Source organism: Pteropus alecto, unplaced genomic scaffold (genome assembly GCF_000325575.1).
Source record: "Pteropus alecto unplaced genomic scaffold, ASM32557v1 scaffold38, whole genome shotgun sequence".
Classification (NCBI taxonomy): Eukaryota; Metazoa; Chordata; class Mammalia; order Chiroptera; family Pteropodidae; genus Pteropus; species Pteropus alecto.
The window spans coordinates 6,174,516-6,201,488 of NW_006442512.1; the positions used below are offsets into that span (position 1 = coordinate 6,174,516).

A 26,973-nucleotide genomic window follows, 5' to 3' on the forward strand; every position below is an offset into this window, starting at 1 on the left:
GAAAGGACATAAGAATTATGTTTTAGAAAGTTTATTTTGATGGCAAGATTGAAGGCAAAGAGACCAGTGAGCAGGTCTGTTACTGCTAACTAGAGAGGCTGGTGTCCTCTCTAGTAAGAGCCCTAGCCATGGAGATAGAAGTGGTCAGGTTTGAGAGATACTTAAAAAGTATTTCCTTTAACCAGAAGTTAAAGACTTATTAAACCGAGATTAACCCTTTGGGCAAGAATACTTCAGAAGTGATGTTGTATATGTCATATTGTGTTATAACAGCAACAATGTCAAATTAGCCCACTATTTGTGATGCAAGTTTGACACTTGGTTAAGGTGGTAACCTCTGAAGATCCATTTTAAAAGTAAGCTTTGCCTTTGTATTATTAGCCAGTAATCTGTAGGGTGATACTTTGGGACTGTTTATTTAATGGTTTTAGCATTTTATATTTTTATTTCCTCCACTTTCATGTTCATAACAACCATGTTTCTTGTTTATCCTTCTAGTGGGTTAAGTAGATATAGTCAATCTTCATTATTTGTGCATTCTATATTTGAGAATTTACCTAGTCACTAAAGTTTATTTGTAATTCTCAAATCAATATTGGGGGCTTTCAGTTATTTGCGAACATTTGCAGAACAGTGTAAAATTTGAGTTGAAATCACACATGTTCCCAGGTAGGTTTGAAAAAGATGACATTCCGCTTTCTTGTTTCTTCTCTCATACTATAAACAAGTGTCTTTTTTTTTAGGTACATTTAGTGCCACATTTTCCACATTTTATGATTTCTGTTGGTGATTTTGCTGTTTAATATGGCCTCTAAGCATAGTGCTGCAGCGCTGTCTGGTGTTCCCAGGCACAGGAAGGCTGTGATGTGCCTTATGGAGAAACATCATGTGTTAAATAAACTTCCTTCGGGCATGAATTATATATAGTGCTGTTGGCCCTGAGTTCAATGTTAATGAATCAGTGATACGTATTAAAGATATCTTTAAAGAGAAACACAGAAAACAACATTATGTATTGATCAGTTGATGAAAATGTGATGAGAGCTCACAGGAACCTAACCCTGGTTTTCCCCTAAGAGCAATGATTGAGTATTCACTAAATCAGTGTTGGCGAGAACTATATAGAACATAACTACCGTGAATAATGACTGTAAGTTTATTTTTATTTTCTCTCTTAAATTTCAAATTTTCTCTGCAGTTTTGTCTTTAGAATACATTTCACTGAAAATAGAGACGTGTGTTCAAAAATCACTTTTCTCTGTGATGTGTTACCGATTTAAAATAGTTAGGTATGTTGGTTTTGGTATGCTTTCAATTTTAATTTTTTCTTTTGTTTTTTTTTTTTGGATATGTAAAACATGGATTGGACAGTTAAAACTCTAACCAAACCACAAAGAAAGTTCTCACTTCCATCCTAATCCCTTCCTCCCCTTTATGGTCAACCACTTTTTAGTGTCTAGTGTATAATCTTCCAAGTTTTTTAAAATGCAAAAACAAGTATGTGTATTTCCCCTCCTTTAACATACTTCGCTTGTTTTTTTTTTTTTTTTAAGTTAACCATGTACCCTGAAGGTCACCATACATCAGTATTTCGAAGTTGTCCTCATGTTTTATAAGGTTGCAGGTTCACCTATAAACACTCTGTGGTTTTGTTCAACTAATTGGAGCAATCCTTTCGAAGAGTGGAAGATTAGCAGTCCACTTGCTGGAATCAGATTGAGTTCAAATCCTGGCTCCACCAGTTACTGAACGTTTCATTTTGAGCGAGCCATTTACCATCCTTTTGCCTGTTTTCTCGTGTGAAAAATGAGGATGTTCAAAAAGTAGCACACAGCTCGTTCGACTTTATGAGCAATACAGCAATTTATATATTTAAAGGGCTCATGACAGTGCATGGCGCATAGGAACCACCCCCCAACTTTTAAATAAAAGGGGGGGGGGAATGACGGTGATTTTTAGCAGTTTCGAGTTAGTGTCGGGGGAAAGCGAGCGGCGACATAGAGTACTTCCAGGGTCCGTGTAAAGTAGAAAGCATGAGTATACAAGGACCCCAGGCGCGGAGTGAGACTGACCGGAGTCACAGAAGGTCGATGACGGCGATGCGCTTGGGATAAGGGAAACACGTTCCCAGCCAGAAATCAGGGAAGGACGCTCTCTTCCTTCCGTCTCCAGGCAACGAAGGAGTGCACCATGGTCTCCACCTTCAGCCTACCTTGTCCAGGGTTGCAGCCCACCAGGTATCAGGAGCGGCAGGGTTGGACGCGCACCGGAGCAAGGGCGGAGACAGACGGCGAGAGTCCTCGGCCGGGGCGGGGGCGGGGCGTTCCCAGGAAGGGGCGGAGCCGTGGCCGTGGCGCCAAAACGCGATCATGGCGCCGGAGAGGTTACGGCGCCGTGCGCTCTCCGCTTTCAAGCTGCGGGGCTTGCTGCTCCGCGGGTGAGTCGGCCCCAGCAGTTTGCGGGGCGGGAGGGGAGAGTCAAGGCCAGGTTGCTGCGAGGGGTAGCGGGACGCGCCGCACACCGGGAGGGGGTTTGGCCTTAAATGACAGACCCTTTAAAAGCTCTAAGAAGCATAAAGTGTTTTTGGCACGGTGATCTTAGGTTTCCCCTACGTTCGCGCAAAGTTGAAGTTTCTCCCTGGCGGGAAGAGGCTCTCGTCCTGCAGATGCCAAACCGAGCGGAGAAGGGATGGTCTGTGTCGCAGCAATAGTTTATTAGCTCTGTGGCTCGGACAGCTCTCAGCCCGTCAATATCTTTGCCTTCGCAAAATGGGAAGCATAGCGTTACTTGACGTAGTTATTGAGACCTCAAATGAGATACCCGGGAAAGCCCCATGTGCATGTCAATAGCTGTCAATTTATATGTTATAGAAACTGTAGGCCCTTCCAGCTTTCCTAATTTCGGATCAGGTATTATTCTAGAGAGAGTTCCCGGAAAGTTAAAAAGTGAGTAGGTTTGAAGCAAGTTCCTAGATCTCCTTCTGGGTCTTTTTTTTTTTTTTTCACAAAGATTTCCTTTAGAACTTCTCTGATAGGTTTCTTGGCCCTATCTTTGTTTTCTAGGACCTACGGAATGAAGCTTTCCAAGATTTTTCTCATGAAATTTTTTTTTTTTTTTTTAAGGAAGACAGTATTTACATATTTGAATACTTGCCAGATGAAATATGCTTTTGTATACCAGGTTTTGATTACTCATTTTGTGTGTGGCCAGTTTTTTTGTTTTTGTAATGATGAGTTTTATGGGACGTTTAACTTTGCTTTTGGGTTATTGAACAAGGGCAAGAGTGGATATGCTCTGGGAGAAAATAATGAATTTTGTTCAGTTGATCCCTGACATTTTGAAAATATGAGCCATTGATTGATTACTTTTCCTTTCTTTTAACTTAGAATCTGACCTAATATTAACCATTGACTAATTCAGTCAGAAACACACTGAAATCTGTTAGCTGCAAAGCACTGGGCTGGGGCAAGGTTATGAGAGAGTAAGATACTGTGGAGCTTGCTGGGCAAATAGTGTTTTAGTTACTTATTGTTGCAAAACAAACTACCTCAAAACTTAGAGTTTTAAAACAGCACATACTTATCTTCTTACATTTTCTGTGGGTCAGTAGTTCAGGTAGGCTTAGCTGGGTGGTCAGCTTCAGGTCTCTCACAAGGCTGAAGTCAAGATGGGGTCATCTCAAATATCAGTTGGGTAGGATTTGCTTCCATGCTAATTCAGTGGTTGGCAGTATTCAGTTGCAATAGAATTAGTGGACTGAGAGCCTCTGTCCCTACTGGCTATTGGCTAGAGGCCACCCTTCAGTACCTTGCCATTTGGGCCTCCCGGACATGGCAGCTTACTTCATCAAACCTAGCAAGAACGAGTCTGCTAGCAAGATGGAATTCTTTTGTAACCTAATCATGGAAGTGACATCTTGTCACATAAAATTTACTTGTAAAATTACAATACAGTAAAATATTCCATCACTTTTGCTATATTCTATTGTTACAAGCAAGTCACTAGGTTGGGCCCGCACTCAAGAGGATGGATGTGAACACTAGGAGTCATGAATTATTAGGGGCTGTCTTTGAAGTCTGTAAATAATTCACAATTATTTAATTTCTATCGTGAAAAGTATTCAAGGAAATAAGTGCTATAATAGTATTTAAGCAGGTGTATAAATGGCTCTAGCGTCAAGGAAGGGCTTTACTGAAGAAGTGATTTGAGTTGAGTGTTAAAGGAGGAGCAGGACTTGACTAGGTGAAGAGAAGAGTTGGAGGGAAAGACCCTGAGGCAGGAGAGCAGCAGGAAAACCAGAGATACTGGATAAACCTGATGAGATTTGACAGGGCCTATATCTTGTATGGCTTTATGGGCTTTAGTCTATTCTAAAGCTGTCCCAAGATTCACCTAAAGTGTGTGTGATTTTTAGGGACTCCATCATTAAATATTTGTGGACCACCTTCAGTGTGCTTAGCACTCTCAGGGAGTGTCATCTAAAATAAATTGGGGAGATGCAGCACCTACACATGAAACAGTCAATAAGCAACCCAAGATATAGAACAATTAGTGATGATTATAACAATAGGATTGGCATAAAATGAAAAGTTGTGAGTTACAGATAGAATGGCATGTAATTAGCTAATTGTTTAAGTAGATGGTATTCATTCTGAGCACAATTGGTTTTTAAATAATTTTAAATTTTTTTTAAATTTGGAGATTCATATAATTTTAAAATTTCAACTTTATTGAGTTTTTATTTTTTGGTTGGAGATATTCATGTGATTTTAATATGCTTCTATGACTATATTCAAATGTCAGAGTTTTTTCTAGCCTAGTTTTTTTCTAACTTTACAATTGAAAACTGATGAAATTATTGGAATTGACTTTAAGTAACTGCATTGTCAAATTAATGCTGTTATACTCAGACCTGAAGCAGATAGACTCCTGCCTTAAATATAAGGTAATAAATAATACAAGGCTAATGTAATGTATCAGATCTAAGGTATATTTTTAACAATTTCACAAGGAAGGGACGATTACAGCAGGTAGAGCTGGTCTAGGATCCCTAAAAGAAGAATGTAATTTGGGGCTTTAAGAGCAGTTATGTTGGCAGGGGATAGAAGAAAGAATTTGTTCAGAAAGTGCAGGGATTAATGAGTGGATCTTCAGTTTCAATGCCAGGTTGATGAGTGTTTGCCATAAAACTTTTAGCCTTAATTACCAATGGCCTGCCTCATCTTTTCTTTCCCTTTCCTTTCAGTGAAGCTGTTAAGTACCTCACAGAAGCCCTTCAGTCTATCAGCGAAGTAGAGCTTGAAGATGCGTTGGAAAAGATCATTGATGCAGTTGAAAAGCAACCCTGTAAGTAACATTTTCTGATAGCTTTTAAATTATTAATATACTTCTGCATCCTCAACTAGATTTATAGATTTAAGTGGAAGTTGAGGACTCAGTATTAAGTTGCCCCAGCATTACGAGACACCTCTGGTAGCCACTCTTCCCAAGGGGTAAGCTCTAGTTCGTTGGAACCTTAATACATTCCCCAGAGACTCTTTTATAGTTCTTCCCCTTCTTGGAACTGTCACTGCCATCTTTTCTGCACTTAACTTCTCATTTTGACCTGGTCCTTTGTAGTTACTTTTGTCTCTCTGTGTGCCTATTACGTGTGCCTATTACTTTTTCTTACTTAAGTTAGGTACTCCTAAATGTTTGGGGAGAAAAAAAGAGTAAGTGAGCAGGACTAACTCCCTTCTTGCTTCAGCCTTAGGGATCTTTTTGTTAAGTACTTAACCTATTGTCACAAATACGGACCTACAAAGGAGAATTGTTCTCCTATAAAAAAAAATGTCTAAAAAAAATGGCTAGTGTTTCTAGAGCACTGAAGGAGAGAAATGGATGTAGCCTGCTCTCATGTTGGATGGATGCCAGCTCCTTCAATTATATAGGAAGAAACATGTTCTGTGGTATAGAAGACATTACTGTCATATCTCATTTTCACTTCTAAAGGCAGAATTTTAAATATGCCTTTGCTTTAAAGAATTCCTTTAGAGTTGAAAATTTAGGGAATGATTAAATTTAGAAAATCAGTGTTAGTGAAATTAAGATGGTACCTGGTTTTTTGCTTGAGAACATACCAAAGTGGTTAAGGACTCCCAGTCTAGAATCAGGTTTAGGTCTGTGTTGCTCTTTACTCCTTCAAGCTATGTTCTTAGGCAGGTTATTCAACCTCTCAAAGTCCCACTTTCCCCACCTATAAAATATGGGCTCATGAACATCAACCTCATAAAACAACTCTAATAGAAGAATGATTATAAAGTACTGAGCCTGGTGCCACACATTTATTAAGAGCTTAATAAATAGTAGCTTTTATTGCCACTGTCATGGCTACTAAAACATAGCACTTATGATAAAAAGTTATATTAATGAAATCTTATTAAGGAACTTACAAAAGTGTTTTTATAACTGAATTTATATTACGAAACAGTAAGATATTTGTGTATTAAGGCACTACCAGTGTATTTGAGTATAGAAAATTAAGGTTTTGAGGTATGGCTTTTGTTAATATTCTGATCTAATACTTTTTTCCTCCTAAAAAACTATGTAATGAGACTCTCCAGGTATCTGTAGATTATTTGCAGGAAAAAAGCTATGTGTGGAAAGAACTAATTTTTATGCCTATTTTTAAATTTTGACTTTGAAATTCTCTTTTCAGTGTCATCCAACATGATTGAACGATCTGTAGTGGAAGCAGCGGTCCAGGAATGCAGTCAGTCAGTAGATGAAACTATGTATGTGGAAAAAAATGAACTTTTTCCCCACATTGGAGATGTAATTGAGTGTTTATTTTAAATTATTTTCTTGGAGAAATTAATCAGCAGTCAACATTTCTACAGTGGTTATTTCCTAGTGTTTCCTTTTAAGTGATAGCCTGCATTATAAACCTTATTAAATGACTCATCTTCACAGTTTTTTCCTAGGATTTCAGAATATTATGTTGTTTGTACCATGACTGCATTTGCCTCTTACCCAACTTTATATTCTGTAGGTTATGAATGAATTGAATTGAATATCCAGAAGTATAATTGACTTTTGCTCTTAGGAAAGTGTTGAGCCCAGAGAAGTTATGTGGCTTGACTGGGGTCACATCACCATAGTAAATGAGGATAGAACCTCAGTTTTATGACTCTCCCTTGTCTCATTAGAACTTAAGAATTTATATGGCAATAATTTTTCTGGATTTTGTTTCCCTGAGTGCCCCTCTTTGTTTTCTCCTTTTGAATATGATACTTCTTTCCAAATTCAGAGGGTTTAACTGGGAGGAAAACATCTGGGGAAGTGGATAGAGACAGTTTTAACTTTAACAATTCTTCTACTTAGGGCAGTGGAGATAATTGAAAGGAATCATTACTCTTATTTTGGGTTTTATTTCCCTGTCAGAAATTAGAGCTGCTAAAACAATAGAGAAATTGAGGAATTTTAACTCTATCCTTGGGAACTCATTATTTAAGATACTAGAGTACAGTGATGTCTCTCTAAAGCCTTCAATAGAATTCAAAATGATTGTATTGAAGTGGAAGGATTATAATCATAAAGTTACCAGTTGTTTCTCTCTAGCTGTTTATATGCTCCAGTCAGTCAGCCACTGTAAAGGTCCAGTGGGGGCTGAATGGAAAACAGTCTTTGCAACTTCAGTTGTCAGAAACTCATTATATTATAGCACAAGAGGGAGGTTCTCATTTTTATAGATAAAGAAGTGGCACAATGAGTTCAATAACTTGCCAAGATTGATCCACTAGAAAATGGTGGAGCTATACATGGATTCTAGGTTTTCTTCTAAGTCCAGGATTCTCTGCTACTGTATATTTAGTGCTACCATTGTGGTAGCATGAATGTTTTTTGACCATTTTCAATTTCAGAGATAAACATATAATTTTAGGGAAGATTTTGTTGGAATATTTATGCAATAGTACTATTAATTTAACAGTATTTGAAAGTTAAATTATTTTATTGATTTTCCTTCTCTAACTCTATAAGTGTCAAGGATGTGGCCATAATTTGGGGGGTTCTTTATCTATTTTACATTTTTTTCTAGGATACTTTTACATAATACTTTGAAATAAAAAATTGTTGGAAATGAATCATATCCTTTAATAATATTGTAGTTCATAAAAGTAGTACATATGGGGAGAGATTTCTTTCAGATGTGACTGTTTTATACATAAATGCTCTTTTTCAATACAATACATTCTTAATTTGAAGTTAACTTGACTAAATTTTTTTGTTTGCTTGAGAGTATTGGCAATGCTTTCTTGTATCTAGAGAGGAAAATGCACAAGCTAAAAATTTGACCCCCGTATTATTTTTGACACTATAAGAAATTGTGTATATGACCTGTAAGAAGTATGGATGTATGTAAGACATAAGATGATAATGCAAGTTTTCATATTCGTTATTAAACGTAAGAATACTTACGTTTAAGTAAATCAGGTTTATGTTTTTGTGGGATGTTTTTCAGAGAACATATTTTCAATATCATAGGAGCATTTGATATTCCACGCTTTATCTACAATTCAGAAAGAAAAAAATTTCTTCCGTAAGTATTTCATCATTGTTTTTAAGCTAATTTCAAATGTACATTTTTTTCAGAAGGTATATAGTCTCATATTTCATTTTTGTCCTACCTTTGAGTATTATGATAGTCATAAATAGGCATTTTTTTTTCCTAGTCTATTAATGACCAACCACCCTGCACCAAATTTATTTGGAACAGCAAGGGATAAAGCAGAGCTGTTTCGTGAACGATACACCATTTTGCACCAGGTAAGTTGTGGGAGTAAAAGAGACTTTCAGCTTAGGTAAGACTCAGAGATAATTAAAGGTTGGAATTTTGTAGTCTAAAGTTTGTCATTCGGTAGACTGTTATTTGGGCTTTCTATTTTGAGACCACTAAGGATACAGAAATAAAAAAAGATACTTAGCAATCATGATGATAAAATTAGTAACTAACATTTATTATACACTTTTGATATACCAGACACCGTTTATCACTTTACAGACGTTGTTTACCTCATTTAATCATCACAACATCGATGTATGCATAAATGCTATTATTCCCATTTTACAGATGAGGAAACAGACCTAGGGAAGTTTGGTAACTTACCCAATGATCACACACATCTAGTGAATAGAGACAGAGTTTTAATCCAGTCTGTCTGACCCTGGAGCCCAACCTTTGCCTACTACACTATACTACCTTCAAGCAGCTTATAATCTATGAAGTTAAAGACATTTGCATAAATAAAATATAAAATAAAATTTTATACATGCTATAAAAATTGCATTCGGTGGAGAAATCAGGGAAGGCTTCAAGGAAACTATGGCATTTAACATGGGCTTTTATTACTTTGATCTTGTAACAGTGGGGTAAAGGCAGTCATAAGTGTAAACAGAGATAAAACAAAAGGAAAAATGGACTCTGTCCAGCAAATAATGAACAGTTAGTCCACTTTGTGTTGAGGAAGTCTGATGAAGAGGAGTAGCATGGGATAAGTTTGGAAAGGCAAGTGGGAACCAACTCATGGAGTGCCTTGAATGCCACTCTTAGGAGTTAAGACTCCGTTCTCCTGATACAGGGATCCTTGAATTACCAGAGAGACTCAATCAGAATTGATTTTTTTGAACACTTCCTCTTCCAGCAGATATTAGGATGAATTAGGGTGTGAGAGAAGACTTACAGGAGTCTGTGGTATTAGTTCTGGCATAAATGATAACCAAGATGAAGGAAGTGGCAAGTGGAGTAAACAGAGGGGACAGCACTGGAGCAGTGGAAGCCATAATTCATGATGACTAGTTGGATGTGAAGGAGAAGGGAGAGAGTAAAGACTCAAAGATAATTAAGGTTTTGAATCTGAGAGAGTATGACAGTAGAATAATGGTAATATGTTAACAAATAGGAACAAGAGAATGTTTGAGGAAGATTATGGCAGGTTCTGTTTTAAACATTTGAGTTAAGGTTACTAGTAGGATCATGTAAAATGTACATCTGGAGCTAAAGAAATCTAGGTAGAGAGAGATTTAGGGGGCATCTGCCTACAGTAATAGATGGAACTGCAGGGATGAGATCATAAGAGGGAGAGGCAATAGAAAACGGAAGAGGAGAGAATTTGGGGGCCAGGCCAGGGTGGTGTTATATAGCAGAAGCACAAGAAGGTTTCAGGCAAGAGAGGATGTTCAGTAGGAGTAAGCAGTGATTGAAGAGAATAAATACGAGGATGTCTATTCTTTCCTGCTTCTATCGCTACATAATGTTGCCAGATTAGTCTTCCTGAAATGTAGCTCTGATCATGTCATGATTTTGCATAGAAGTCTTTCAAGGAATTCTACTGTGCATTGGATACAAATTTTACTTAATATTTGAGATCTGTCACACAGTTTTGGTCTAATATCTACTTTTCCTCTAACCATGCTCTGCTGGATCCAAAACTGAAGTATAGAATTATTGTTTCTGTTTCTTCCACTCTTCGGTGACTTTTCTTATACTATTCACTGTCTAGACTACTTTTTCCTCATCTCTATTGTTGAAACCCTCTTAATTCTGGAATGCTCTTCTCAAATTCCTCTTCTTCTTTGAGGTTCTTCTTGATTCCAGTTTGTTGCAGTCTCTTCCTGCTTTAAACCACTTACTACTTAGTAGGTCCCCTACATCACTTACTTGAATTGGCCCTGGCTTGCATTTGGGGTGCTTATCCCTGTTGTCAAACTGAAAACTCCTTGTTTATTTCCTCTGCTACAGACGAAATGCTCAGTAAATCCCACATTTCTCTCTCTCTCTCTTTTTTTTAATTATGTTTTAAAGCCTACTATATTATTTTAGGTGTGTCACTTAATCCTGCTGAGCCTCATTTTTATCATTATCTTACTTCAAAATCTTTGTTTTCCATTCTCCCTATGAGGTGACAGAGTTGGCCTTAGCAACTCTTGGAAAGAGTTCTTTTCCAACATTTCTAGCAATAGTCTTTTATTGACCCAGCTTAAGGCACTTGGTCAATCCTGAACCATTCACTGGCCAAGCGGGTGGAGTACTTTGATTCACTAGCCTTGGTGGCTGTCTATAGAAGGGGGAAGGGGCACCAGCTTTACCTAAACTGCATGGACTAACAACAGTGGGAAAGGGGCGGTTTTCCAAACAGAGGCTCCAACTAATCTCTTGCCTTTTCTGACACTGTACCTGACATACATCATGATCTAACTGTACTAAACTTTACAACAGTTCTTCAATACTCCTTTGCTCTGACAACTCTTTCTTGTGACACATGTTTTGTTAGGGTACTATTTTAATGAATCTTAGTTTTAAATGTTTGCGTCAGTAATTCACATGAATCTTTCTTTTTTATAGCGGACCCATAGACATGAGTTATTCACTCCTCCGGTAATAGGTTCTCACCCTGATGAAAGCGGAAGCAAATTCCAGGTTAGAATATTATTCTAGTTATTTAAAGGTTGTAAGTATACAAGTTTAATATTTATTGCTTATTCTAATTTATTTACTTAAGAAAAATGAACCACTAATAACTGTTTGACTAGCTAACTGACCTGTGCACTCCTGCTATTTGATAAAGTCCATGCTTCGTGTCCTGGGTCCTACAAATCTCTAATAGAAGCAACTACTTTCTTCTTTGGGGCAGGTCCTGAGACTCTGGTAGCCCCCAGATAGTCTCTGGCCACCAACACAGACCTGGTCCGTTTCCCTATGCTATACTGACTTTCTGACCAACTCCCAACACTGCCCTTCCTGCCCTCATTCATACTCCAAAATACAGGTCTTGGCTCAGCCCAGCCGTCTGGTGACCACCACTCACTCCTTTAGCTAAAACACACTGTATCAGGTAGAATGAAGACTACTTAAGGTGCTAAGGAATCAATATTTATGCAATGAAAGAGCATAGACAGGTCACAGGGCTGTTGGGATCCAATTAGCATAGGCGAGAGGGAGAATGTTTGCTTTCATATGTGCTCCTTCCACTTTATACTCTTATGCCTTGGAAAGTAATTACCAAACGGCACTATCACTTTTGTTCCAGCAACACACCTAGGCACTGTCAGTCTCTTTGGCTTTTTGCTCCCCTCCCTGGCATGCAGAACCCTGCTGGCGGGGAGGGGGGCGAGGGAAGGGCAGTAATCCTTAGCTATCTCTGTCCCCACCATTGCTTCACCATTTCTTCAAGGTTCCAAATGGGTTCTGAAGAGGCCCAGCCTCTTGTAAGGTTTATCAAATTCTCTATCATGTTAGATCAGAATTCATGATGTTAAGCAGTCTGATAGATACTAAAACGATAATACCAGATAATGCTTAAATTCATGTTCAGTGACAGCAGTGTAATATTTATGATATTTCACAGTTTCTGCTTTTAGCTTTTATTAAGAGAAAAAATTGCACTAAATTTTGGAAAGTAACATTACTTATATTTCCCTACTAAAGACCATTCTGTGTGTTTTCATATATATATGAATAAAATTTCCTATGGCAACTCAGATACCCATAGCCCAGAAGCACTGTTTCTCCTCTCTTCTTTGCCAAAGTAACTTTAAGCCTTAACTAAACAATTTATTGTTTTTTTCCATCTTTCCCTGGTGGTACATAGCCTATTTGAATTACCATTTATAGTACCTGTGTGGTGATCTCCCTTTACAGACTGCAAAAATGGTGCCCTTGGGAATTTTTTCTTATAGCTCTGTACTCCTCTGTTGTTCACTTGCTTGCTCACTTGATTGATTTTATGTGAATTTCACTATTTTTCCTAGTCTGTAAATTGTCTTTTTATTCTCTTAGCTGTCTTTTTGAAGAACATAAGTTCTTAATCCTGTTGAAGTACAACTAACAATTTTTTTAATGGGTCATATTTTTGGCATTGTTTTCTAAGAAATCTTTACCTAACCCAGTTATTAGGATACAGGTCTTGCATATCTTTTTCTTCAGATTTATCCCTAAATATTTCATTTTTAAAAAATTATTTTAAATATACATTCACTTGAAACCTATTTGATTTTATTAACCAATGTCACCTCAATAATTTTAATCAAAAATAAAATAAAGTACTTGACCCACCCAAAAAAATAAAAAATAAAAAAAATAGACACTATTTTAAATGTACATTTTACTCCTGTGTTGCTTTGGGTTCATGTTAAGCGGAATTCCAATATCAAATGTTAACAATAATTATTATGGGATGAGGGGATTATATATGCCTTTATTTCTTCTCTATATTAAATATTTTTTTTCTGTAGTAAACATGTATTCTTTGTAGTAAAAACCATTATGTGGTAAAGATAAAAGGAGCTCTACATGATAATGCCTATAAAAGGAAAAATTATATACCCTTTATCTAGCAATTCCGTATAGCTTTTTGTAGGATAAAATTATATTTTCTAAGTTTTAACTTTTTACTGTGAAATAGGTATAAATACTGAAATGTGTACTCTAAATTTACTTATTTATAAAAAGATTGGTTTATTAAAACAACACATTTTTATTAGTCTTTAATAATTTATTTTCTTTTATTTTAGCTTAAAACAATAGAAACCCTATTGGGCAGCACATCCAAAATCGGAGATGTGATTGTTCTTGGAATGATAACACAGTTAAAAGAGGTCAGTTAAACTTAATAAGCATCAAACTTTTATTTGCTGGTCACATACAGCATTTCTACTGAGGGCACAAGAACATAGTCCTCATTGAAGGCTCTTACCTCAGTCACCAAATACCCTTTTCATTTGTGTATGGTTTCCTGAGTAGACATAAGAAACAAGCGTCTTATACCAGCCACCAGTTTGCATAGTCTGAAATTAGTCCCCCAGTGCCCTTGTTTGAACTGACAGTACGGAGTTTCTGAACAAGTAAAGCTACAGACCGCATCTGGTCCCTTGGAATTGCTGTTGACTCTCTTAGGCGAGCCACCTGGCGAGGCCAGCAAGTGTCCTTCTTGCCATCTCTTGATCTTCAGTGGTCATTCTTCAGATAACTGGGAGTCTGAGTCTCAATTAAGTGATTAGTCTAAGGTCACTAGATTAGTAAATGGAAAAACTTAACACTAGGAATTATTGATTTTTTTTTTTAAATGCACTGTATGTACTCTCTATTGTATTCTGTTGTCAAAATTGTCAGTATTTAAATTATTTTGGCCTACTATTCACTTTTACATAAATGTGGGCATATTTCTTTTGTTTTTAGGGAAAATTTTTTCTGGAAGATCCTACGGGAACAGTACAGCTGGATCTTAGTAAAGCTATATCCTTCACTTATTTTTTTAAATCTATAAGTTAGGGAAATTGATTATATATCATTCTCAAATTTAGCAATTTGGGTTCCCAGGGCAACTTTGATATGGTGGTGGTGTAGGAATTTAGAGACAGAATCCTAAATAGAGACAAAAAAACTAATTCCTTCTTATTTGGATAATCCAGACAAATCACTGAGGAAGTTTTTAACATGCTAAGAATGATTTTTATTACCAGGCTATATCTTAGAATCAGTCATGGGGACATTTAAACCTAAAATATTTAAAGCTATGATCTAGTCAGTTTCAAATATGAAGTCTTTGAATTTATTATTTAGAAGTCCTGTTGGGCCCAGAATGTATATAGACTTTATCACTACATCAAACATAGGAATAAAATTATTTTCCTCAACTGTTATTTACCAGTTCCATAGTGGTTTATACACAGAGTCATGCTTTGTCTTAGCAGAAGGTAAGTCAATATCCTTTTTTCTTGTCTTCCTCTTCATTCTACAGTAAAACCATTTTTAACATTGGTTAAAATATATTAATGTGGTATAATTTGGGAGAACATCGATTATGAGAGCATACTTTTGACAACATTAGATAACTCTCAGACTGCTAATAGGCATGGATTTCTTTTTGGAGTCATGAAAATATTCTGAAATTAATGGTGATGGTCGTACACCTTGTGAATATACTAAAAACCACTGAATTATATACTTTTAAAGGGTAGATTGTATGATATATGTATTAGATCTCAATAACATTTTAAAAACTCAGATTTTACATAGGGTCATAAAATGAAACATTTCCTAATCTGCGTACCTTATCTCTGTAATGAAACATTTCCTAATCTGCGTACCTTATCTCTGTATGGTGAAATAAAAAAGTGAAAAGCTTTATTTCTGAATCTATTTCTGTTTCATGAGTTGTTTTTTTTTTTCCTAGATAGAACTGAGACTATCTCTGGATCTGTTGTTATGTAGCTCAGTGAGACTGGCAGCTTCTGTAGTTAGTTGATAGGGGATGAGATGATAGCCTAGCATTATTGCTTTGTGTTCCATAGTTTTGTCTTTTCAAACAAGCAGGAGAATTGCACAAATGAAAGTGATTTGTTACTTGTTTTTTTCAGGTTGGTTTGAAGATCAGGTGTTTCATGTCAATGCCTTTGGATTTCCACCCACTGAACCCTCTAATACTACTAGGTATAAAAATGCTTGACTTAAACACTGTAGGAATTTTGTAATACTGGCAGTAATGAATATAAGATTATTATAAGGCCTCAGGCTCTGTGTCAGAATGCAAAGCAATGGAAAACAGGAGTCAGAAGACAGGGCATTATATGTGACTGAAAACTAGCGGATTGACTACAGATTAGTTCTGATAACATCACTGTACTTTGGCTTTAACTGGGAAAGATTTCCAATTTACCTGTTTTACTTGTCTACATGGGGTTGATGAGAAGTTCAACTGAGATGGGAGATAAGAAAACACTTAGAAGAATATAATCCCCATTTTAATATAAAGTCCTTATTTTTGTATTTTAATGAGTGGAAGTTATAAGAGGCAGATTCTGTAGCTCTTAACATAAGTGAAAGAATCATAACATAAAAGCTATTACAAAAGGACCTGTTCTGAGAGGAATGAGTTCCCTGTCTCGAGGTATTTGAGCAGAGGCTGAATGATGGTATAAAGTTGTAGCTGGTGGGTTGTGGGTTAAATGTAGTTTACAGACCTTTCTTTCCCCTTTGAGGTAGTCAAACACATTGTCAGTTAGTTTCCAGCATTTAAAATAGATTTCATAAAAGTCTAGATTTCTGAGTTCTCTTGAACCATCAGATCTGACAACATGGTGCCTGAATTCTTATCTGGCTACAACTCTGCTACAGTGATGGCCCAGTTTGGGCAGAGCATGTGTGTACCTTAGCTCATACCTAGTCAGCCTCAGCTGGCTGCTTTTTTGTTATCTAGTGTTTCCTTCCTGAAGCCTGTAAGCATTTGAGTTTGCTACCTCTGGAGGAATTAAAGTTGCCTTCTAATCATGAGATTCTATGATAATGTTGAAGATTTCAAGAAGTCTAAGGATTAAAATTTTAGTCTTAGATACCTATATAAATTCAAGTGCAGAGGCCATGTTTCCTGCCTGAGTCACTGGCAGGGCCACTTTTGCAGTACAGCTCCTCTTCCTGTTGAAGTAATATAGGGGAAAGTGCTGGTCACACTAAGAACACAAGCCTTTGAAGATCATACCTTTGAAAATGCCAAGTATAATTGATGGTAACAATAACAAGTACCATGTCTGAATGCTCACAATGTGCTAAGCCCTCTACCCTAAGTGCTAGTCGCAGTAAACTTTCAAATTTTCACAATTTGGTTAGCCTTTGTAGACATCCTTAATTCCTTAGAAGAAATTACTAGAAGTGGAGTTGTTTGGTAAAATGGTGAGCACTTTTTTTTTTGAGCACTCTTATTAGATATTGTTCAAATTGAGTACCCTTTTCTGTTTTCAGCTACATAGGAATTATTTTTTTGAATATTTGCTTTAGTCAATTTTAAAAGGCACAGATATAGCCTATTAAAAATTGTATCTACTATTTCTTACTGTATTTTCTCATGTATTTGTTTGTTTGTTTGTTTTATGCCTACAGCATCTGGTTTTCCTAGGTGGGCTCCCATCCAAGTACTAACCAGGCCCAACCCTGCTTAGCTTCCGAGATCAGATGGGATTGGGCTTGTTCAGGGTGGCATGGCCGTAGACTCTTCTTTTCTCATTTTAGAACATTTCAATAAATTCATTTGCTACAAATAGTACATTTTCATGGTACTATTTTACATTGATGGGAAAATAAGCTCATTAGATAGAAACTTAAATTTATAAAATTATTAGAAAACTATCTCTAACAGGATATATAAGATAATAATTACATTATAATTACCTAGGGCATACTATGGAAATATTAATTTTTTTGGAGGGCCTTCTAATACATCTGTGAAGACTTCTGCAAAACTAAAACAACTGGAAGATGAGAATAAGGATGCCATGTTTGTGTTTATATCTGATGTTTGGTTGGACCAAGTAGAAGTGTTGGAAAAACTTCACACCATGTTTTCTGGTAGGTTTCATTTTTTTCCTGTCCTTTTTTGAGCTCTTACAAGGGGTCATGTTTTAAAACTCAGTTCTTTAAAATATATATATATCGTTCTGAGTAGTCTCTTTTTAAAAAAACCTTGATTCAGCAATGAGATATTTTAAATGAATTTATCTTAAAGAATTACATATTTACATTTGAAAAGTAACTATGTATGTATATAAGTGTGTGTGTATTCATGATGACTAAAAATTAGTCCTAAGTATAGTATAAGAGTAGAAAAGAGCTTGGGCTTTGGAGTCGGACAAAACTGGGTGTAAGTTACAGCCCAGTACCTGGGGCAGGTTACATAATCTCTCTCAGCTTCTAGGGATATTGCAGGGCCTGGCACATAATAACTGTTCAGTAAATGGAACTGTTATTACTATTACTTTTAAGTAATGTTATTAAAATATTGTTTTTATTAACAACTTATGGTGTTTTTAACCTGATTTCTAGACTAGAAAAGTAATATTCATTTATTCTCTTATTCTTAGGTTATTCACCAGTACCTCCAACCTGCTTTATTCTGTGTGGCAATTTTTCATCTGCACCATATGGAACAAATCAAGTTCAAGCTTTGAAAGGTATTGAGGGTCTATTGAATAAGTGTTCTACATTTATATAAACTAACAAGAAATCTATATTTTAATTTCATTCAAAAGATGCAGGATTGTATCTAATCAAATGTAATTTGACTTTTATGTGCATTATATGCAAATTAAACTTAATATGCCTTTAAAATTTTAGATTCCCTAAAAACTTTGGCAGACATAATATGTGAATATCCAAGTATTCACCAAAGGTAATGATTTCTACTACTATATTTTTTATGTAAACAATTTTGTTTATAAAACAAAAAATGAATGTTACATTTGATATCAGTGATTAAGAAATGAATGAAAGAAAAATTTGAGAAAATTAGTACTGCTAAGAGATAAAATTATCCTCATATCATGATAATGTATATTACTGCACTACAGATTTATAGTGAAAAGTATTAAAAGGGTAAGTGATAACTTCAACCATATTTTGAATTTCTTGGTGATATTATTCTTAAGTGTCTAGAGTTGTGCTCTTCAATATGATAGTCACTGGCCACATGTGTCTCTTTAAATTTAAAGTTAAATAAAATTTAAAATTTACTAGCACTAAACACAGCTCAAGCGCTCAGTATTTGGACAGTGAAGATACAGAACATTTCCTTGTCCATCATGTCGATCATTGCAGAAGGGCTATTGAATGGTGTTTGGAGACTTTTAGTGTTCATTTATTAAAATGCATAAAATTTAAAAACCTTTTAAATTTATTATTTAATTAAAAGCGGTAACTTGTTTTTAGAAAATTGGATAGTGTTGCAATATTTTTTAAAAAGTGAATTATGTTGATTTTTGCTACAGTAGTCGTTTTGTGTTTGTACCTGGTCCAGAGGATCCTGGATTTGGTTCCATCTTACCAAGGTAAGTTCTATTCAAATTTTTGTAATGAAAATTTTGTAAAATTTAAAAAATACATTACATAAATTGTTTTTATAGGCCACCACTTGCTGACAGCATCACTAATGAATTCAGACAAAGAATACCATTTTCAGTTTTTACTACTAATCCTTGCAGGTAAATATTAGAATTTTGTATTATGCTTTTTTTTCTTTCATTTAAAAATTAATTTAATTCTTAAAATTTGACTCAGAATTTTGACTGTTATGGGATAAACATAAAATTTCTCTTTATTTTAGGTTTCTCAAAACTTTGAAAACATTTTAATTATATTTAAATAATTCACTAATGATGCATTTAGAAGCTTGAGTAATGGATGGAGATTTAAAAATAGGTTGTCATCACACATCCTTTAAGAAAAGTGAGAATAGAAGAATGAAAAGATTACATACACATTTAATGTATGTGCCACTCACTGTGATCACAGGCTCTTCTGATGGAACACCCTTAGTCCCTTGGTTCTCCTCTTTTCTGCCTACAGTCACTCCTTCAGTGACCTTATCCAGTCCTATGGCTTTAAATACCATCTATGTTTGACAACCCCCAAACGTATATATCCACCTCAAACCTTCTCCCAAACTCTAGCTCACGTATTTGGTTGCCTACCAATCATTGCCCCTTGGATGTCTAATGGACAGCTTCAGACTGAACTTCTGATCTTCCTCTTCCCTTGTCAGCTCCCAACCTGTTCTGTAGCCTTCCTCTTCATAGTTCATGGGACCTTTATCCTTCCAGTCACTCAGACCAAAAACTTTGGTTTTTCTCTCATATGCAGTTTTTCAGGAAGCTCTTCAAAAATTTGAAGGAAGACTTCAAAATATATCCAGAATCTGGCTGCCTCTCTATACCTCCACCTCTATAACCCTCTATCTTCTCTATCCTGGATTACTGGAGTAGCCTCCTAGTTGGTACCAAGCTTCTACCTCTGTCCTTCTATAGTCTATTCTTAACACTGTGTCAGAGTTATCCTTTAAAATATAAGGTCCCTAACTGATGCTGAAAGATGAGGCCCCTCGTGTCATTCAGTTTCAGCTAATATCCTTGCAGTAGGGCCCTGCGTAATCTGCCTATTTCCTTTGCTACATCTCCTCATTTATTCCAGTCACTACAGCTTCCTTTCTGTTTCTCAAATGTGCCAGGCATGCCCCGTCTTAGTGCTTCTGCTATACATGTTCCCTCTGCCTGCAGTGTTCTTCATCTGCCTCTCTTACTTCCATTAAGTCTGCACAAATCAAACTTCATTATGAGCTTCTCCTGTTCTAATCATCTTAATACTCCAGCCTTCTAGACCCCTACCCACAGATTAGCCTTTTTCTTTTTCCCATACATGTAATCATCTTCCAACATACTACAGAATTAATCATGTTTATAGTTTTTCTCTGACAATCCTCCTCATTAGAATGTAAACTGCATGAAGGCTGAGATCTTTTTGTTTTGTTCACTCATTCCTAAAATAGTACCATACACATATTAAGAGCTTAATAAATTACTGTGGAATGGATGAGTAGATAAATTCCCGTTGAATTTTTGCTGTGGTAAACAATGGGAAATAGGAATGGCTTTGTACTCTGAAGTACTTTGCCTTCTAAATTACCTCACATTTTTTCCTGATGAAGTCAAATTCAACTATTTTCATTTCAGAATTCAGTTTTGTACACAAGAAATTATTGTCTTTCGTGAAGACTTAGTGAATAAAATGTGCAGAAACTGTGTTCGTTTTCCTAGTAGCAATTTGGATATTCCTAATCATGTAAGTTGCATGTTGCATTACATACAATTTTGTTAAGCCCCTTAATTTGCCCGTTTATTTATGGTTCAAAATAATTTGAACATAAGTTTGTCAGTACATTAATTTTTGTTAGTCAATTTCTCAGCTTTCTCACTGAAATATCCCCTAATGGGTGGAGGAAATCCCAGAATGAGCAGGAAATTTCTTTGATGCTTCCTGTTTTGCTTTTAAAACTCATAAATCTTAACATTGTACTTTAAAATATATGTATATTTTTAATAAAATGTTCATTTATCATGTTTATTAAATGTTTCCTGTGATATGTCCACATCAGAAGATGTGCAGTATTTATCTTGTAGCTTCAAGGCTCCCTGACATATAATTATCAATATCTGCTTATATGTACCCCCCTTTGAGAAGTATGGAAGTAGATCATACAGAGCATTTTCTGTATTCTATATTTAAAGCTTATGTAGGCTAAAGTTCTATTTTTGGCATTACTCAAGATATGGAATTATTTTTAGGTGAGCAGAATTAGTAAATGAGTTTATTACACAGGTATAAATACAATTGCTCCAATATGACTATTGGGGGAGCAGCTTTTATGGTATATGGTATTAAATGAAAACTCTTAGATTTTTACTTAATATAGGATAGTTTATTTCTTTTCATAACCATGTTTCCCAAAGTTCTACGATTTAAAGTTCTCATAATTATTTCTTAAAATTTTTAAGTACTTTGCATAATCAATATTTAATTTGAAATTGTTAGATGTTTTAAGTTTAACAAATGAACTAAAGTTTATTTTGTATCATTCTTTTTAGTTTGTAAAGACTATCTTATCCCAAGGACACCTGACTCCTCTACCCCTATATGTCTCCCCAGTGTATTGGGCATACGACTATGCTTTGAGAGTGTACCCTGTGCCTGATCTACTTGTCATCGCAGATAAATATGATCCTTTCACTTTGACCAATACGGAATGCCTCTGCATAAATCCTGTAAGAATGTAGTTAACATATAGTTGTAGCTTCTCAAGATTAGAGTGTTATTTCTTTAAATTTAAATTTTGTATTTAATTACTGTTGGAATAAAAATATACTATTAATGAAACATTGAATTAATTTGGTATATACAGCAAGTTCCCAAACTTTCAGTTTAGCATGTGACTATACAGTATTGTGACTTTTTCTTAAAAAACAAACAAACAAAAAACACCAAAGCTTATAAATTCAGATGAGTATTTTTCCCTTCAAAGTAACTTACTTTGGGATTCCTTTCTGGGACTTGCTTTCAGAGCCTATATCACATTCTCTTTAAACATATTAACGGTACTTGTCTTTTGAGAATTTTGAGTTTTGGAAATTGTCCAAGTCCCAAAAATCTATGCCTGATGAATGTGAAAATTCTTATTGGCACACATTACTTTATTTTTATGCTGAACTTTGAAATTGCTTCAGAATCTTGAAGTTACTTCAGAATTTCTACAGAATATGATTGACTTTTTAAATTTGGGGAATAAATACCACGTAAATGTTGTTGATGTCAAACAAAATATCTTCGTTAGGGATTTTATGCTGTTTGCTACCTTGATTCTTTTTCATTTTAGACCTTACCACTTTATTTTATCTAGGTCATTTCTAGAAACATTGTACCTTACTATTGGTTACTGCTTTTCTCAAACACACATTTATTATGTCCAGCTTCCTCTAAGACAGGGTTTGTCAGCCACAGAACTATTGACAATATGGACTAAATAATTCTTTGTTGTGGAGCACTGTCCTGTTCAGCAGCCCCTGCCTTCCATCCACTAGATGCCAGTAGGAATCGAAAATGTCACAGGATGTTTGCCAAATGTCCTCTAGGGGCCAAAATTGTCGTTGGTTGAGAACTACTCTGAGGATGAGCGTAGTCAACTGATTTGGTTTTATCGTTTGAAATTCGTGGCCTGATTTTCATAGACTCTTTATTCACATTCCAATATTCTTTCACAGTGAGGCTATTTCCTTATTTAAATTTAACAGTTTGGGTGTTCTCATAGTTAATGCTTTATTTGAAAACATCTTATTTCCAAATTTTTCTACCTTTTCATCCTGTAGGTTGAGTAAACCACCTCCTATAACATCATTATATCTTTCTTACCTTATTTATACCTTTTGGGCAAGCCCAAAACTTATCTCTGACATTGCTTCATCTTTTCTTGATATTCATATTAATGAATGCCTGCGATAGGCAAGACATTGAGTTAGTGCCAGGGACACAAAGACTGATAAGATATAGTCTCTGCTCTAGAGTTTAATAGCGGACAGACAGTTGTATGTATGATTACTGCTTGGTTGCTTTGGGGGCACATTAGTGGGGCAGGATTTTTCACTGAGGAGAGGTACAGGAAAGATTTCTTGAACATGTTTGTCTTATATGCATATTTAGCATCACACGATACTGTTTATTTCTTATACTTAGAGCCTCTCCTAAGCATGTCTAATCATATCCGTTAGCATAAGACAATCTAGCCAATTTAAATGAATTTTTCCTTCAAGTGGAGATATTTTATAGTATTACCTTCTCTCTGTAAAGATCGAGCAAAAACCTGTCTCACCACTTTATAGTCACATCTTGTAACTTTATAAAGTCATGACCAAGGAATTTGATTTTAAAAATAAGGATTCTTTTATAAAAAATGCACTCACAGGCATTTTTCTCCCCAAAGGGCTCTTTTCCAAGAAGTGGATTTTCATTCAAGGTTTTTTATCCCTCCAATAAGACAGTAGAAGATAGGTAAGTGTACCTTCAGAAACAACTAGAAGGAGCTGTCTCTGGTGTTACATTACTAAAAATCAGATGTTCTGTAGGTGTGTTGAGGTTTTTAAAAATGTCTGCAATTACCCATTGGAAATGTCCTAGGCTGAAATTATTTTGGTCATGCTGTGTGACATAGAATTGTATGTACTTATGGCACATTTGTGATGAAATAGATCAAGAACTGTTTTCTGAGGGAAATCTCAGACCAGCTGTGAAGCTGGGCTAGTTCCCTTATAGGCTGACTCCCGATAATGTTCTTATTATTCTGAGAGGTCAGTCCTGCCCTCCACTTGGTTGATTCTCAAAACCTAGGTAACCTGCTTCAAATTGGCAGCAAAGAAGTTGGGGAGAGCTGGGTGTGAGTGTGGTGACAACGAGGGGTTGGAGCTGAGGAGAGGTCTTGGAGGAAAAAGAAAGAATAATCACCTCTTAGGTAGTGGTTTTCAAAAGGTGATCTATAGACCACCTGCTTCAGAAACCTCTAGGTCCTTGTTAAAAATGTTAAGTTACAGGATCTCACCCCTCATTTACAAATGGCTCTCTAGTTGTAGGGCCCATGAATATGCATTCTGATGCTATTTCCCTTGGACTTAGGCATTCTTACATGAGATCTTGTCATTTAATCAAACATATTTTGAAAAAGTTCCTACTTCCTGTTAAGAACAAGATCCCCCCCCCCCGCCCCCCGGTTTCTTTTTAGAGAATATAATCTCGAACACACAACCCATTTGTCTTTATTTATTTATTTATTTATTTATTTGGTAATTAACGTATTTATTCAAATAAAAGTCAACACAATTACATGATAAATTTCAAATAAGCTTAAAAGTACAATCTTGAAAAATACCTCTGCCTCCTAACCCTAAACCCATGATTAAGTTTCTTATATATATCTCTTAAAAAACAATTATGCATTATTCTTGCTGCTCAGTACTCATGGAAGATTGAAGTTCATTCACTTTATGAGATAGTCTAAGTTTTATTCTTGGATTCACTCATTTGACATATATTCAATTCTTACTGTATTCCAGGCACTGCTTAGTTTTTAGAATATAACCAGATGCTCTCATAAAGGTCACAGATATTCTAGTCTCTATTCCATAAGTCTGACACATATTTGACTTTACCTAGACCACACTGAATCCTAAAAATAATAAGATAATTGATTTGGAATGCCTTTAGGTAAGGGCAGACACTTTTTTCTATTTCACCACACACTTTTGTCAACACCTGGATGCCCCTGAGGACATTTGATTTTGTGACCCCAGGATTGAGTGACCACTGCCAGAGCATATTTTATCCACCTTCCGATTAACTTTTACTGAACTGAGATTTGGTATACAACTTACCCTGCTATGAAAACCAGTACTAGGAACTTTAAGCAGGTCTCAGGACAAAAGAAATCTGTCCCAAGCAACTGTTTACGTTTATCTTAGGGAGACTGTAAATCTAATAGACGCCCTTCCATTTAGTTGCTAAGAAGCACTGCCAAATGTGCAGCCCGTCTCTGTAGCTGCAGAATCTATCTCTACAAACCATTTTATATTCTTTTTTTAATGAGCTGGAATATAAGTAAATAAACCACAATAGGAAATTAACAGATTTATTATGATAGCACAAGACACTTCAGTTATACTTCTTGTAATGTTCCCTAATTGCCATGCAGAATTGTTTTGTATTTTAATACACTTAATACAGATTTCTATGATAATTCTTAATACTCTGTATTAGAAGTCACTTATGTGCCTGTCCCTCTAAAAAGTTTCTGGCACAATAGTACTTGACTTGCAGTTGATATTGTTTGTTGAATTGATATAGTTTTTTCCTTTATCTTCTGTGGACTGAATGCTGAAAAGCCTTGGCATAATTTCCAAACTATAATTTAGTATTGATTATTTGAGGAATCTTTTCAGTGATTAATCAAACAAGTTGGTACATGTTTATTTTTGAGAACAAAAAATTTTTAAGATATAGTGGAATAATTTGGTCTTCCTGTTTAGTTTCTAAGATATATTTTGTTAGAATACTTGTGAAATCATATTGTAGAGTTAATCACAGAAATGTAGTCAAAGTAGATAAAGTTAACACTGTTTCAACATGTACTCTCAATTACAGCTTTTTAAAAACACTGTATTGGTGATGTAGTGAAGAAATACCCATTCTCACACATAGTTGGTCAATAAAAAATGGTAAAAACCTTTATGGAGGGCAATTTGACAAGATTTCTTAAGAGACCTAAACCGCATTTACTGGCAATTCCATTTCTAGGAATTTATCCTACAGGTGTACTTGGGCTTATACACAAATGTAGGTACAGCCATTTTTATTGTAGTTTTTGTAATAACAAAACAGTTTAAATGTATATCCATTTAAATATATATACTTATTCAGAACTTTCTTAATTTACTTAAATTTTAAAGCTTTAAAGGATTAGTTAGAAAAATTATATTTATTACTAATTGAAAAAAGGTGTAGAATAGTATTCATAGTATTCTGCCATTTGTGTATGTGTTTTTATACATGCATATATATACATGCATGCATATATATGATTTGACTATCTTAATAAAGATATATAGTTGCTTCTAGGGAGTAGAAATAGAGTGTGAGACCAACTTATTTTTATCTGTGTCACCTTTTCAATTTGGAACAAGATGCATGTGTTGACCTGTTTTTTAAATTAACTAAAACTAAGTATTAAGAAATGTATAATAATTTAAGATTTCCCAAATGTTTAATTGTATGAATATCTTCTATTTTCAGCAAACTTCAAGGTTTTTGAGATTCTTAAAGACCATCTGAAGAAACAAAATTCTGTTTTATGCTTAATTTTATATTTTATGTAATTTTGATATTAAGTTACAATAAAATTATGGTAGATTCTAGAATGTTCTTTTTAAATTTGTTTTTTATGAAATTTTGATATTAAGTTATAAACGTGATGGTGTACTTTACAAAGTTTTATAGGAAAAATATTTTCTGCAGTCTTAAGAAAAATGAAAAATATAAAGCTATAATCTAATTATACATATGTGCTTAAAAATTGAAGTTTCATTATTTCTATACTTGTCATTTGCTAAAGTTAATTTTAAGAAAAACATTTAAAATATTTGAATCATTGTTTTAGTCTAATTTACGTTTTTAATACGAGTCTTAACAGTATATTCAACAATTTTCAAACTGTTTAAATTTCAAATCACAGAATCTATTCTGATAGTGAAGACCTTTGGATATTATTGTGATACTCAGTACATAATTATCTTTTAGCATTAGGCATTGAAAAACACAGTCCCCAGTTTTTACATTTGGAAGACATGATTATTTTGTTTTTATTTTATTAAGCCTACAGCACCTGGTATTCCTAAGTGGTCTCCCATCCAAGAACTAACCAGGCCCGACCCTGCTTAGCTTCCAAGATCAGATGAGATCAGGCATGTTCAGGGTGACGTGTTTATTTTGAAGCAATTTGTTATTTTAGGTGTAGTCGCTCAACACCATTCCCTTACTTTTGGTTTATGGCTAGCAACAATAGCCCAGAAATGAATCTGAATGACAGG

At 35.2% G+C, this 26,973-nt stretch overlaps 1 protein-coding gene and 1 pseudogene across 1 annotated transcript; one reads left to right on the plus strand and one right to left on the minus strand.

The window, feature by feature from the left end:
- Positions 1 to 2,308: 2,308 nt before the first annotated feature.
- Positions 2,309 to 26,304, plus strand: POLE2 (DNA polymerase epsilon 2, accessory subunit). The gene is made up of 19 exons (XM_006922681.3): positions 2,309 to 2,437; positions 5,246 to 5,346; positions 6,698 to 6,773; positions 8,501 to 8,578; positions 8,712 to 8,805; positions 11,381 to 11,455; positions 13,549 to 13,632; positions 14,213 to 14,269; positions 14,682 to 14,730; positions 15,394 to 15,466; positions 17,202 to 17,374; positions 17,887 to 17,976; positions 18,140 to 18,194; positions 18,790 to 18,849; positions 18,925 to 19,002; positions 20,527 to 20,635; positions 21,439 to 21,615; positions 23,325 to 23,392; positions 26,180 to 26,304. Exons 1-19 carry the CDS (start codon positions 2,370 to 2,372, stop codon positions 26,196 to 26,198), a joined length of 1,584 nt encoding a protein of 527 aa, XP_006922743.2. The 5' UTR covers positions 2,309 to 2,369; the 3' UTR covers positions 26,199 to 26,304.
- On the minus strand, positions 16,901 to 17,019 carry LOC112471762 (annotated as a pseudogene).
- Positions 26,305 to 26,973: the final 669 nt, after the last annotated feature.